Source organism: Phaethon lepturus, unplaced genomic scaffold (assembly GCF_000687285.1).
Source record: "Phaethon lepturus isolate BGI_N335 unplaced genomic scaffold, ASM68728v1 scaffold15825, whole genome shotgun sequence".
NCBI lineage: Eukaryota > Metazoa > Chordata > Aves > Phaethontiformes > Phaethontidae > Phaethon > Phaethon lepturus.
In genome coordinates, this window is record NW_010542882.1 from 29716 (window position 1) to 42946 (window position 13231).

The following is a 13231-nucleotide window of genomic DNA, read 5'->3' on the forward strand; positions in this document are numbered from 1 at the left end:
ACCTAGAAATAAAAATATATACCAAGATACAAATTCAAGGTCTCTTCCTGTTGCAAAGACCAGACTAGAAATTCTATTTTTATCATATAGAGATTTTTGCTTCATAATATGCATATATATACACACACACACACACATTCTTATATATGTTTGTAGGTTTATCTTTACAGATATAATAATAGACAGTGCTAGTAGTCTTCCCTCTACTTATCACAGAATCACAGAATCACTAGGTTGGAAAGGACCTTCAAGATCATCAAGTCCAACCATTAATCCAGCACCACCATGTCCCCTAAACCATGTCCTCAAGTGTCACATCCACACGTTTTTTGAACACTTCCAGAGATGGCGACTCCACCACCTCCCTGGGCAGCCTGTTCCAATGCCTGACCACTCTCTCGATGAAGAAATTTTTCCTAATATCCAATCTAAACCTCCCCTGGTGAAACTTGAGGCCATTTCCTCTTGTCCTATCGCTAGTTACTTGGGCGAAGAGGCCAACACCCTCGTCGCCACAACCCCCTTTCAGGTAGTTGTAGAGAGTGATAAGGTCTCCCCTCAGCCTCCTCTTCTCCAGGCTCTCAATACCTTTCAATCGCTTACAATTCTGCCTTAAGTACACTACTTGCACTGGAATTTTCTGTCCTGGGTACTTTTATCAGGTGGGACATTCTTCATTTTAAACAGAGCTTTTGTATCTGAGGACCCAAGTATGGTACAGTAAGATCATTTTTGACCTTTAGTAAAATTCTGCAGAGGTTTCATTGGGTCTGTTAGTCTTCTAGGGTACAGACTCAGCTCTTCTGCACTGGATTGCATTTGTGTTTGGGATAAGTCTTTCTTTCTCCCATGGTAAAAAAACCCAAACAACTACTTTTGGATAATAGATATGAGTTTGCAAAGCTTCAATTTATAGGCTTATTATTTAAAGGCTTAGGACTTAGATGATCTCTGTCCCCCTTCAGGGTGTATAGCATAGAATAACATAGTACTTCTTCCATCAGATTCTGGTCTTTTTTACTACACAGGTTGAATCCACTCCAAAGACAAATCATGGTCTAGTAATTAATGTTGTTGGTTTTTTGTAGTGTCTCTGATTTATTTGTTGCAACATTTGGAAAGTATACAGTGATCGTAGGAAGATATGATCTCACACATAAGACAGCTGAATGCTGCTTTGGGGAACTCTATTCTACCCAACTCCTGCCACATGAATCTTAGTTGATGCAATAAAATCATTTATAGCACACTTTTCACATGGGGCTTTTGTATACCTTTTTGGCATTTTTGCAAATCTCTTTTTTTTTGTTGCTTATTTAAAGTAATTTAACGTGGTTCCCAGTTTGCATTTGTCATGACATAAAAGCAAAGATATGAAAAATATTTTCTAGAAATAACTTTTTTAGACTCTTCAGCGGATAGCTCTGGAGTGAATGAAATCATATTTCATGTGAGTGAATTAATATTTCATGTCATGCAGAAATTAATAAAAATTATGCTATTGTGATAATACCATACCAATAGACAGAGACATGTGATGCAACCATGTATGCATTTCCAAATTTTCTGAAGATGCTCACCTGATAAGTAAAAGCTTGCGAAAGGTATCAAGTGAATCATTATATCCATCAGGTATAATTTCTTCCTCAGGAGCATCTTTATCAAACCAACTTTTCCATCCCTTTTCATTACAGGCTATCTAAATTTATTACATTAATGCACATATAAATACAGTTCAGCTGTAGCAAAATTCCCTTGTAAAGGTATATTTTAATGAGAGTCTATTATTATATTAGGATATATTACAAATAACATTAAGATCCCATAGCATTTAAGACACGCGCCATGTGAAATGCTATTAAGATACTAGAAATAGAAATTTTAGTATTAAAATGCAGGCTCTTAAGCTAATCAGTTATCCATAGATCCTCCTCCCAAACACATGCAGCTACTTAAGAAAAATCAATAATTAGCAGAAGGATTCTATAGTATAAGGGAAACATACTGTGATTAATTTACCCCTTTTGATCACAAAGTACTGAGGAACAGAAAAATCTGTCTCAGTACAATACAGTTCAGCCAGCCAAAGAATCACAAATCAAAAATAATGGAGTCTAGCGAGCTTTTGACTTGAGAAAGAATAAATCTGATCACAAATATGATCATTATTTAGGCACCTCTTAGAACCCATAACCTAATAGGACAAGGGATACTGGTGGACAGAACATAGTGAAAATTACTATGCAGTTGAGCCTTTAATGCAGTGACTGAGAAGAGTCAGCTACTGCAATACTCTCAGATCACTGGAAAGAGAACAAGGAACACCATTGATACTATCTGTTCTGAAATACAGTTCTATATGCCTATTATAAACCAAGGAGCTCCGTCCAGTTGACTGACTTCGTTTCACATAGAAGTTGCTTCAGAACAACCTAAAATAATATTTGAGGCAAATGGAAGATTCTAGTGTGCAGGTTGGAAGGAGTTAACACAATCAAAAAAGATTAATGAAGCCAGATCCGGTGGTCAAGATGAAGAAGCATTTGTACTTCAGCAGTAAACCATGAAGACTTAGCTGTTCCTGCACTCTTGAAAAACGTAACTGTCTTGAGGTCAGCAGAATCCACAGTAACTGGGGTAAAAGTAAAGGTGGTGGGGGGAGCACGACAACCTACTCAATTGAGGCACTATGCAAATTACCCCCTCTACTCCTTCTAGGATCATGTATGCCAATTTGAATGTGTATAACCAATAATAAGCAATGTGGTAATGAATCGCCGATAATGGCCAAATAATGGCCAATGAATGTAAACTTGGGTGGGTTCTCCATTGTTTTTGCTAAACTTGTAACAGGATAAATATGTAGTAATTCCGCTGTGTAGTGTGCTAGCTTTGTGGAATACCACCTAGCACCTGTATCTGGGCAAATATGCTATAAATAAAATACCTCTACTCTGACTGTATATTGGCATGTTGCACACCGGGTATTTGATCCCACTTTTGCGACACCCCCACCAAGAATGGACTGGGAGAGGAGTAAGAAATGAACATACAGGGACCTTTTCCAACCATGTATCTCCTATAATGAAACTCTTTCAGAGAGATTCATAAACACCAAATGTCCCATTCTGAACTATAATCCATGTCTGAGAAAAAAAATTATAAGCAAATAGCTCAGTTCTACATGAACTGACGTCAACCTCGGCACTTGTTAGGAGAGTATTCAGAGGAGGTACCTTCTCTAAGCTAGGCCACAGCCAGAGATAGATTAGTGAGCTAAAGGGACTTCAGCTGACTCAATAAAATCATTAAGCTTTTATTACATATTTCCTTTTACCATGTCTCACTCAACCACAGCTGGAAGTAGTAACAGTGTAAAAAGGAACAGGGTCATCTAAATGTTTAAAGAGAAATATATATTTATTAAATTAAGTTAGGCATCTGGGACTGGAGGACTTAATTTTTAAAGAAGAAAAAAAAATTGTAACTGGCAAGAAAAAAAGAAATATCATAGGCAACCTCTTGAGAATTCGGCATACCCTTTCCAAGCTTTTTCCTCTTACTTTAAATCATTTTCTGCTTGTATCTAAATGAATAATGATACAATTGTATTTAATATGATTAGCCAAACAGAACAGCACATCTAATGGATGCATATTAGCATGAAAATATGTTCTTTCCTTATTTGCATTTTTTATTGATAACCTAGTTGGCACCCTCCTAGGTTCCACCTCTATTGATAACTAAAATCACCTAATTGTCACTTTTCAACTTGTGAATATATGGTAATTTTAAGTTAGTGCTAAAAGATTAGTTAAAAGAAGAGGCCTGCATTTTGGGTTCTGGTGCTCTAACAACCCAGAGTGATGGCTTAACTAGAATTCCTCCAACTTTTTCCTAAATCAGTATCTTGTTTTGATACCTCCAGCAACCAAAAGCTGGAGGAAATGGGCTGGTATGTATCCAGACTTGCCTTGATACAGAGTTGGGAAACAGCCAGTACCACTTCAAAGTACACCATTTAGATGAAATCTCTGCTACCCTTCAGGACACTAAATGAATGCCATCACAAAATGGAGTTGGCTGACCAATGCTGTACCAGCAAGAACTTAGTGTCCTGGCTATCAGTCTGATTAACAAGGAGTGCTTAGGAGATACAGAAAGAGAAATACGTAGAGAGTGTTTTAAATACACTAAAAAAAGATAACTTAACCAAAGTAAAGAAAATAATTGATAAACATGGCACAAGCTTATATGCATATACGTTCAGGTATGTATTAATAAAATAAATAGTATTTTTATAGCTAGCTCATAATATCTGAACAACATATTAACCTTGGAATGGAAATGAGTATTTAAAACAAGCAACAAACAATTTACTTGTAAAAATCTATCCGACTCAAGACATAAAACATTGTAACTTAAAACCTGACACTTGGATTAACTTTCTGAGCCTTTTTGATACCTCTACTTTTTTATCCTTTCTCCTTATTTCTGTCTCTCTTTCACTGGCTTCCACTTATAGTAGCTCTTTGCTCCTGTTCTCTTTCTACCTCAATGACTATAATACAAAATACAGTAAAGCAAATTAAAAAAACAGCGCAAATAAACATATCCCCATTCATGCTACCTAGCTATTCATTTCTATACCTTTATTCTGTATTCTCTGTGGCCTTGTTCTTAACTACATCTCCTGTGCATTCTAAATGTAAAATATGGGAGCACAACTATGATTGTGAAACTGGTTATTAACATTAAAAAGATAATTAGTAGATATCACCTGATTCAAAATTTCTGCGAACTGTGGAAGTTTGCTCAATTCCACTAGGTTTAGCCACATCATGTCAAGAATCCAGCGGAAAGGTTTGGGTGGGCAAGCCTGTAAATCCAGTGCTGCACCTCCTGTAAATAAAAACATTCTGATGAAATAGACACAGCATTCCAGGGGTCAAGATATATTTGACATTTATTTTTAAATTGTTTCCTGGCCGATATAATTTTCACTGGGGTATTAATTGCACTCTTGTGTACTTAGCATTTATTTCATAAGATCATTGGATAATTTAGTCTGGAAGGGACCTCAGGAGGTCTCTAGTCCAACCTGTTCAAAGCAGGGTCAGCTATGAGATAAAAACAGGTCTTTATTCTGCCTGGTCTTGAAAACCTCCAAGGACGGAGACTGCAAAACCTTTCTAGACAATGTGTTCTAATGTTTGTCTGTCCTCATAATGAAAAAAATTCCCCTTACACCCACTATGAACCTCTCTTTTTTTTTCCCAGTGTATTTCTGTTGTCTCTCATCTTCCTACTGTGTACCGATGTGAAGAGCCAGGCCCTGTCTTCTTAATGGCCTTCTCATAGTTGTTGGAAGGCTACTATTGGGTCTTCCCTAAGCCTTCTGTTCACCAAGCTGAACAAGCCCAGTTATTTCAGCCTCACGTCTTTTGTCATATGCTCCATATTGTTATTTTAAGTTTATACGATGATACTGATTATATTTGAAATATAGGGATTCTTTAATAATATCTTTTCCTTTTCACCTGTGCTGATAATACAGTAAAGATCATTTTGTATTTATCTGAAAGATAAACATATTCCTTTGAAGATCTTCCCTTAGACAGTCTATATTTTATCCCACTATTCCTAAAAAGAGAAGAAATTGAAAAGAAAGTCTTGTTTTTCTCAACTGCAAACTTCTACCTATTTTCTGATGAAATGCATAGTTCTAATATCTAAAGAATGTTCCATGTGTTAGCAAAGTAGTCTCCTGGGATCATTGGAAAAAAAACCTAAACACAACAAGAGAAGAAAGAAACTCTGGACTGATGGAATCAATCAATCCTAGCCCAGCCTACCAAGCACAAATCATCTAAAATAGCATATAGAAGCTGAGATATCCAGTAGATAATATGTGTTTCACATACTCGGATATGAAATTGAAGAGGAACTCCTCTGGGATACGACTGCAATTCAATTTTAAACAGATGAACTTTTAACTTTTTATCCTAATTTTTTATCATCATTTTCTTCTTCTTGTAGCTGCCTCTTTCCCAGTCCTCCAAAAATTGACTCATGTCACTTCTTGGGAAAACTAGAGTGTGTTGTTCCAGTGGTCTCCAGAACTAAGATAATTTATTTGTCTAGGTTACTGGTATAACAAATTTCAACAACATGTTACAAACAAACTAAAAAATTCACAAAATTGTCAATGAACTCCTTATATTTTTCCTCATCTCTTTTGGATTTTGTTGTGGGTTTTTTTTATTTTGTTTTTGATGGTTTTGTTTGTTTGTTTGTTTGTTCATTTGTTTTTGTTCGTTTGTTTTTGTTTGTTTGTTTTCCTACAGTTTTAATAAAAATTCTATGCCCCGTCATGGGAGGCTATTTTCTATAATTTGGGGACCTGCTTTCTCTGTTTTTCTGACTAAGGTTACCTTCAAGCTATAGCATTAAAATATTCAGGAAGGGCCTAGAGTTTGGTTTTAATGGAATACAGTAAATAGAATAAAATTCAGTTTATGTGCTTTAACAAAAGTAAAGATTTAGAGTTTATAATCTCCTGAGACTAGCTGAACAATGAGTTCTAGAGACTTTTCCCCCTTCATATAGCAATGCTTATTTCACTGAGACATTCCCTTTCATGGCTGATAAGCCATGCAACTCTCCTGGAAAAGAAATGGAAAGAAGAGGAAGAGAGATTTATTTTTCAAATAAATCCTTTCTTCAGCTCCCCAATGATGTTTGGTAACATGACATTCATTTTGCACCAAGAACTGCTCATCCACGGAGGAAAATTGAAAAATTCATTCATTGCAGAAGATATCTAAGAGTCCAGGACAATTTGGCTAGGCATCTACCCACTTCCCAATCCGATTTAATATCACATGAATAATTATAGAAAAATCTATTGTTATTTTGGTGTCATTTTACACACCAGAAGAATTTCCCACTATCAAATCAACTGTGGTAAAGCTAGGCAGAAAACTGCAATCCTATGTTCTAGACAAAAATTGCTAAAAGTACTCCTGTATTTTATTGCAGATTGTCATCAGCTAAAAAGGGTAAGTGACCACTTTCTGCTTCAGATGCCCAAGGTATATTTTCCTCTGGCAAAACAAGAATCCATAAGCCAAAACCAAAGAAATACGGTTCCTCATTCAATGCTTTACTAAAGCAGACAGTTCATTTTGAAAGCATTTCCTGGCATGCACTACATAACATCAGTGGTAAATCGGTAGTTGGATACCATTCTCAAAGGATAAAACCATTACAACAAACTGGAAAGCAAAAGAGAAAGTGAATTTAATCTTGTTTCCTATCCATTTCATTCAATAAAGGCAGATAATGATCTTCAAATCTAGGTTCACTACTTTGACATTAGACCTTTGCAAGATTCATTTCAACACTGTAAAATTCAAACAGGTTTTATATGGACCTCCACATAAGCAGTCCTGATCACATTTTTCAGCAGAGGCACAAATTCACAGAGTACAGAGGAGGCAGACCTGACCAACTGGGCCACAGAAACACATCATGTTCTCTAAAAGTCAGTGTTAGCTGGCTGGCAAAAGTCAGAGAAAGCTCAAACTGAAACTGATAAAGGACTGTTTTGTAGCACATCCTGGACTTTACGTGGAGTTGTTCTGGCCACTTAGAAGTTAGCTATATTCAGCTCCAACAAAGCAGAGAAGCAATGGAGCAATAACTCACCTAATTTACAAAATAAGGATACAAATATAATACAAAAATATACAATCATTAAACCACTTGCTGGAGAAAAGCAGAACTCTTCTGTTCTCAGGACAGAACACAACCTGGGTAAATGGCGGAGGTAGAACTGTGATGCGGAACTGCATCTAACCTCACTGGACCACAGCAGGGATAAGAACAGAGGCAGTTCCCACAGAACTGCATGGTAGAAACCATGCAGCCAAAAATTCCTACTTTGAAATGGTATAAAAGTTTAAAAAGTCAAAATTAGCTCGACATATAACACAGTTTTTAAATGTACCTCTAATGAGTGCATGAAACTCTCTGTTTTTCACATGTCCTCTCTCAAGATCAATTTTTAATGCCAGGAGGAAGGTAAAGAGGAATTTGTGGTTTTCATACAAGCCTCTAACAGAATATGAGTGAATTTCAAAGGTAAGATACTCAATAATATTTGAGATTCTTTTCTGCGGTAAAGGAGACTTCTTAGATCTGAATCACGAAAACAAAGCACAAAGCAAGCATGTTAATAACAGCAAATACATTGGAAAGACAAACATCTGAATAGTAGAAAAATCTGTGTCTTCCTACTTGGCCATGGATTGATCAAATAACTTCAAGAACTGAGCCAGTGAAATTTGATACATATTATTGACCATGCTCATTTCTGTAGTAAGAAAATAAAGAATGCTTCCACGTGTAGCAGCAGGTCGATATTCCTCCTGAGCAGTGTTAATCTTCACTTCAGTTTCTGCTGCCACAGACAACTTTTCAGCTACTTCAGCAGCTGTTTGCTTAGTTGTTTGCAGAACACCAATCAAGGATTCATCATCTACTAGTGAACCTAAAAAGTCAAATATTGGATGTTTAGGACATTTTTATAACAATTTTTTCACTTTATATATGTAAAAACTGAAAGGCCAAATTACAGAAATTATTTATAACAAGTGGAAATGATTTATTGAATTGCAGAAAGCTTTTAAAATGGAAACTAAACAGGATATGTAACACTAGAAATTATTTTTATATTCTACATGCTAAACAAATGCATTCAACCTATGTCAGTATGAATACATCTATACCAACAGCTTGCAGCATGTACTAAAGAAGTTGTATTTCTTATGCACATAATATACATAAACATACCTATTCCTACACAGTGGTTCAATTATTTTAAAGTCTGTTGATTGGTACACTCAAAGTCAAAGAGACTAAGTCTTTTTGATGGATCCTAAAGGCATGGTCACACAACAGTATTCATGCATCTCAAGTACTTACTGATGGATTTGCTGGAAGTTACCACCTTGTTTTTCCACCAAAGAGACAGTAACTGATCATGTGCAGGCTCCTAATATACTGCAAAAGACTTTCGACACTATTTAAGCTAGTCCATTTTACTTTGCCTTCTCAAAGGTTTAATGATTTGTCCATGATCAGATACCTTATCTCATTTGAGGGGCAGAAATGGATTTGTTTCATAAAACAATACTTAGTGTCTAGGGTGGCATGCTATAGTACCAAATCCCTCATACACTGATAAATCACCATACTTCAAAATTTATACCATTAGATGTTCTCTTATTGTATCTTGGATGGATAAATTTCTGTATGGAAATGTTCTAATGTGAATCATCTTAATCTGCCTAATCTGCTTAATCCTGGTTCTTTTACACTTTGATACAGAACCTCTGGTTGCACTTAGTTTGTACAGAAGATTGTCTTCCAGTTCTTTCATCTTCCTCTTATTAAAAGTTACATCTTCCATGAGTTTAATTCGATCTGCCTCTAGTTCCTATTATTAAAAAACAAGAAAATGGCATGACACTTTATGGACTGTAACTACGAGTCATACTTAAAATTCAGTTGCTGATTTTTCAAGTTCATGAAATGAGCATTTTACTTTTTCAGGTATGTAAAACATGTTTGTTTTTTTTTTAAAGCAGCATTTATTCAGTATCTTAGGAAGTATTTTATCAATGCCAAATGCTTGTGCTTTATTGTTTGTGTCATACTGACAGCCATACATAGAAGATCCTCTAGGTTTATTTTTTGATTTGGAAATTTCTATACCAAATCTGAATAAAATTTTAGAAAATGGCTGATGTCTTTTTTCCATTTGAACATTTCTTTTTCCCTATATACTAAAAACAGTTAAATAAAAAAATAATTAAGCATTCCTGTGATTTGTGTGTACTGTTACCTGTTTTTCAGTAAGAATTACTCTTCTCAGTAACTGATTCTCAAGTCCTTTCATTGTAACAGTAAAATCAATAATTGATGTTTTTGCATTAATTTCAGGTGTGAAAGCAGGATTGGGTAGCTTTGTAGTAATGTACAGTCTAAATGAACTCATAACCTCTACTTCCTTATCACCAACTTTCACCTGTGGAGTAAGTTAGAATAATATTAAGCAGAGGAAAATTAGCTTTATTTGACCAGAAAAAAAAAAAAAACACATTATTTGAAATGCCAAAGAGAGGAAGTTTATTTCACAATTCAAATTTGTCATTAAAATAACCATCAATGACCAAAGGTAGCAGTTAGGGTACATTATAAAAGTAGCATCCCTGTACAGGTAAATACAGGGATTACTTCCACTGTGGATTCTCATTAATGGCTTCAGAACCATTTGGTTTAGGTTTTGTGCTTCTAATCACAACTCAGATGAAGATAGTAGAAACTACTGACCTTTGGAGAAGTCATTGTTCTCTTGTGTTCAGGGAAGAAAATAAATTATTTGATCCAACAATGGAACATAAATCATTGGAAATTAATTCTGTATTTATTAAGACTAAGTGGATCTTAGAGAACCTTTCTAAGGGAACTACAAATTTATTCAGAGTTTTCCACATAAATTTTTACAGAAGTTAAGATATTCCAAATCAGCTGTCTATGTTGAAAGCTGCATGTGCATAAGGAAATCTGATCACTGTGTATAACCCTCCAAGGCCATTTCAAATACCTGGCTTTAGAAGAAGTAGGATCAAACCACTCCCAAAGCATATTGTTTACTCTGACATTCAAAGTAAAACTACTCCACAAAAATAGAAATAATTTTATTTTCAATATCATCAACAATCTGGTCTACCATCTCTCTCATGTCCTAGCCAGTTAAGTTTATTTGAGAAAAATATAGAAATATACAGCATGTGCTGTCATTTTATTTCAGGATGTTTGAAGCGGGATTATTTTTAAAACTTGGGAGTGATTTCTTTACGTAATGAAGGGCAGAAAGGCTCATGATTTTTCAAGGTTGGGAATGTACTTAATATTATTAATAAAACTTCATGCTTTTTGGCTTGTTCCATTGGAAAACAGCGCTATTCCGGATTAAAGATTCTGCAGTTGATACAACCTGTACTCCACACTAGGAAGAGGGAGATCTTTTCAATTCTGTTAATTCTGTTAAAGAGTGTAAAACGAAAATGTTTGAAAATCAATAGAAAGTATTGTAAGCATTCAATAGGACAAACATAACTTGTTCCAGTTTGTATTCTTCAGTAGTTAAACTCAAATGTTAGACTCATGCACTTATTAGTCAGCTGAGGCTCTGTCTCGTATATTTTATTAGTTTAATTTGATTCTTCACACTACCCTACTGAATAGAAAGTTTACCTGATTCAGTAGAAGTTTGGAATAGAAGGGTAAAATATCATTCATCACAAAGCTAACTATTTATTCCAGGTCTTTTGTTTGATTACTAACCTTAAAAGTAGTTCCAGATTTCATGAAATTCTTTTCTAATATATTATCAAGGACTGGATCCAGCTCTTCACCTATATCTTCAATCACGAGTGATCGTCCTAGTGAAAGACTATCTTCTATGTGTGTACGGAAATACTTGTCATTCAAAGTTGTTACCTCAAAAAAAAATTTTTTTAATTGATATAAGGACAAAAACATTTCTTCAAAGTCTTACATGAAAACGAGAGATCTAACTATGAAAATTTTTCATTGTTTTTATTAGTTGCATTTTAAGGAAAGTAGTAAATGTTGACCATGCAGCAATTTATGCAGAAATACTTCTTGTGTATACATAAAAGGTGAATTAAAAGATTGTCTGTAATGGAATCCACAAAACCTCATTATGAGAGTAATAATGTACCAAGTAGAACTGGCACAGCTTATTGAGAATTGAGGATGTTACATGTATTTTTCAAATCAGAGATGCCTAGCTTTTAGTTTTCTATCTGTGTCCTGAGGACTAGATTTCCTAATTTTAGTTTTGAAGTGTTAAGAAATTCTTTCTGGAAACCTGAATTCAGTTTAACAGATGAATTGCTGTTACAATATTATGAACACAGATGTCTGAAGTATCATGAAATGGCATTCATAATATATGAAATCATTAAAAGACATTAATAAATAAAATACTAATTTTCTATTGCTTCCTAATTTTGGACTTTCAGAAAGTTCTCATATTATTTTCAAGATTTCCTCTACAGGTATGAAATAGGGCCATTCTACCAGGAAAACAGCTTGCAGAAAAGGATGTTGGGGTTCTGGTGGACAACAAGTTGAGCATGAGCCAGCAATCTGCTTTTGCAGCAAAGGCCAACAGCATTCTGGGCTTCATTAGGAAAAACGTTACCAGCAGGTTGAGGAAGGCAATCCTTCCCCTCTGCTCAGTACTGGAGACACATATCTGGAGTCCTCTGTCTAGTTCTGGGCTCCGCAGTATAAGAGAGACACTGAAGTGAGTCCAGCAAAGGACCACTAAGATTATTAAGGGATTGGAGCACTTGACATATGAGGAAAGCTGAGACAGCTGGGATTATTGAGCCTCAAGAAGGCTCACAAGGGTATTTACCTATGTATATAAATACCTGGTGGATGAGAATAAAAGAACAGGGAGACAGACTCCTCTTAATGGCACACAGTAACAGGACAAGATGCCATGGGCACAAATTGAAATATAGGTAATATCATTTAAATATAAGGGGGGGAAAAACAAAAAAACAACTTTATTGTGAGGGTGGTTGAACACTAAAACAGGTTGCCCAGAGAGATGGTGAAGTCACCATCCTTGGAGATACTCAAAACCCGACTGGATACAGTCCTGCTCAACCTCCTTTAATAGATCCTGCCCTGAGCAGGAAGGCTGGACTAGACGATCTTCAGAGACCCCTTCCAACCTCAACCTTTCTGTGATTGTGACAGTTTGCTTTATTAATGATAAAACAATAAGCAAGAACTTCACATTCACTGTACTTAAAATCTTCAAAATCTAGACATCCTAAAACCCCAAAAACTTACTGAGATTCAGGAGGACATGTGAGATTTTGGAACATTCAGGTTAAGGCTTTTAAAATGTAGGTTCCTTTTCCCATGCTACTTCATTTGTGAAACATTCATCTGTGATGCAAACTACAGGTGCACATGAATGTCTTTCTCCTATATTTCATGAACAGACATTTAACCCTATTGGCTTAAGCTATAAAAGAGCTATTAAAATTGCAGTAACATTAGGGTAGTTTTCTCTAGGGTTTGGTTTCAACCAGTTGTCCTCAATTTTCTTTTG

The 13231-nt window shown here is 35.5% G+C and overlaps 1 protein-coding gene across 1 annotated transcript in view; it reads right to left on the reverse strand.

Moving 5' to 3' along the window:
- The window catches only part of DNAH8 (dynein, axonemal, heavy chain 8), a gene marked incomplete at its 5' end in the record, with an annotated part of 124576 nt that overhangs the window by 19386 nt on the left and 91959 nt on the right, over nucleotides 1-13231 (reverse strand). The window contains 7 exon segments of the mRNA XM_010288192.1: nucleotides 1519-1699; nucleotides 4781-4902; nucleotides 8012-8202; nucleotides 8302-8554; nucleotides 9397-9502; nucleotides 9911-10093; nucleotides 11416-11571. Coding sequence (XP_010286494.1) covers nucleotides 1519-1699; nucleotides 4781-4902; nucleotides 8012-8202; nucleotides 8302-8554; nucleotides 9397-9502; nucleotides 9911-10093; nucleotides 11416-11571 — 1192 coding nt within the window.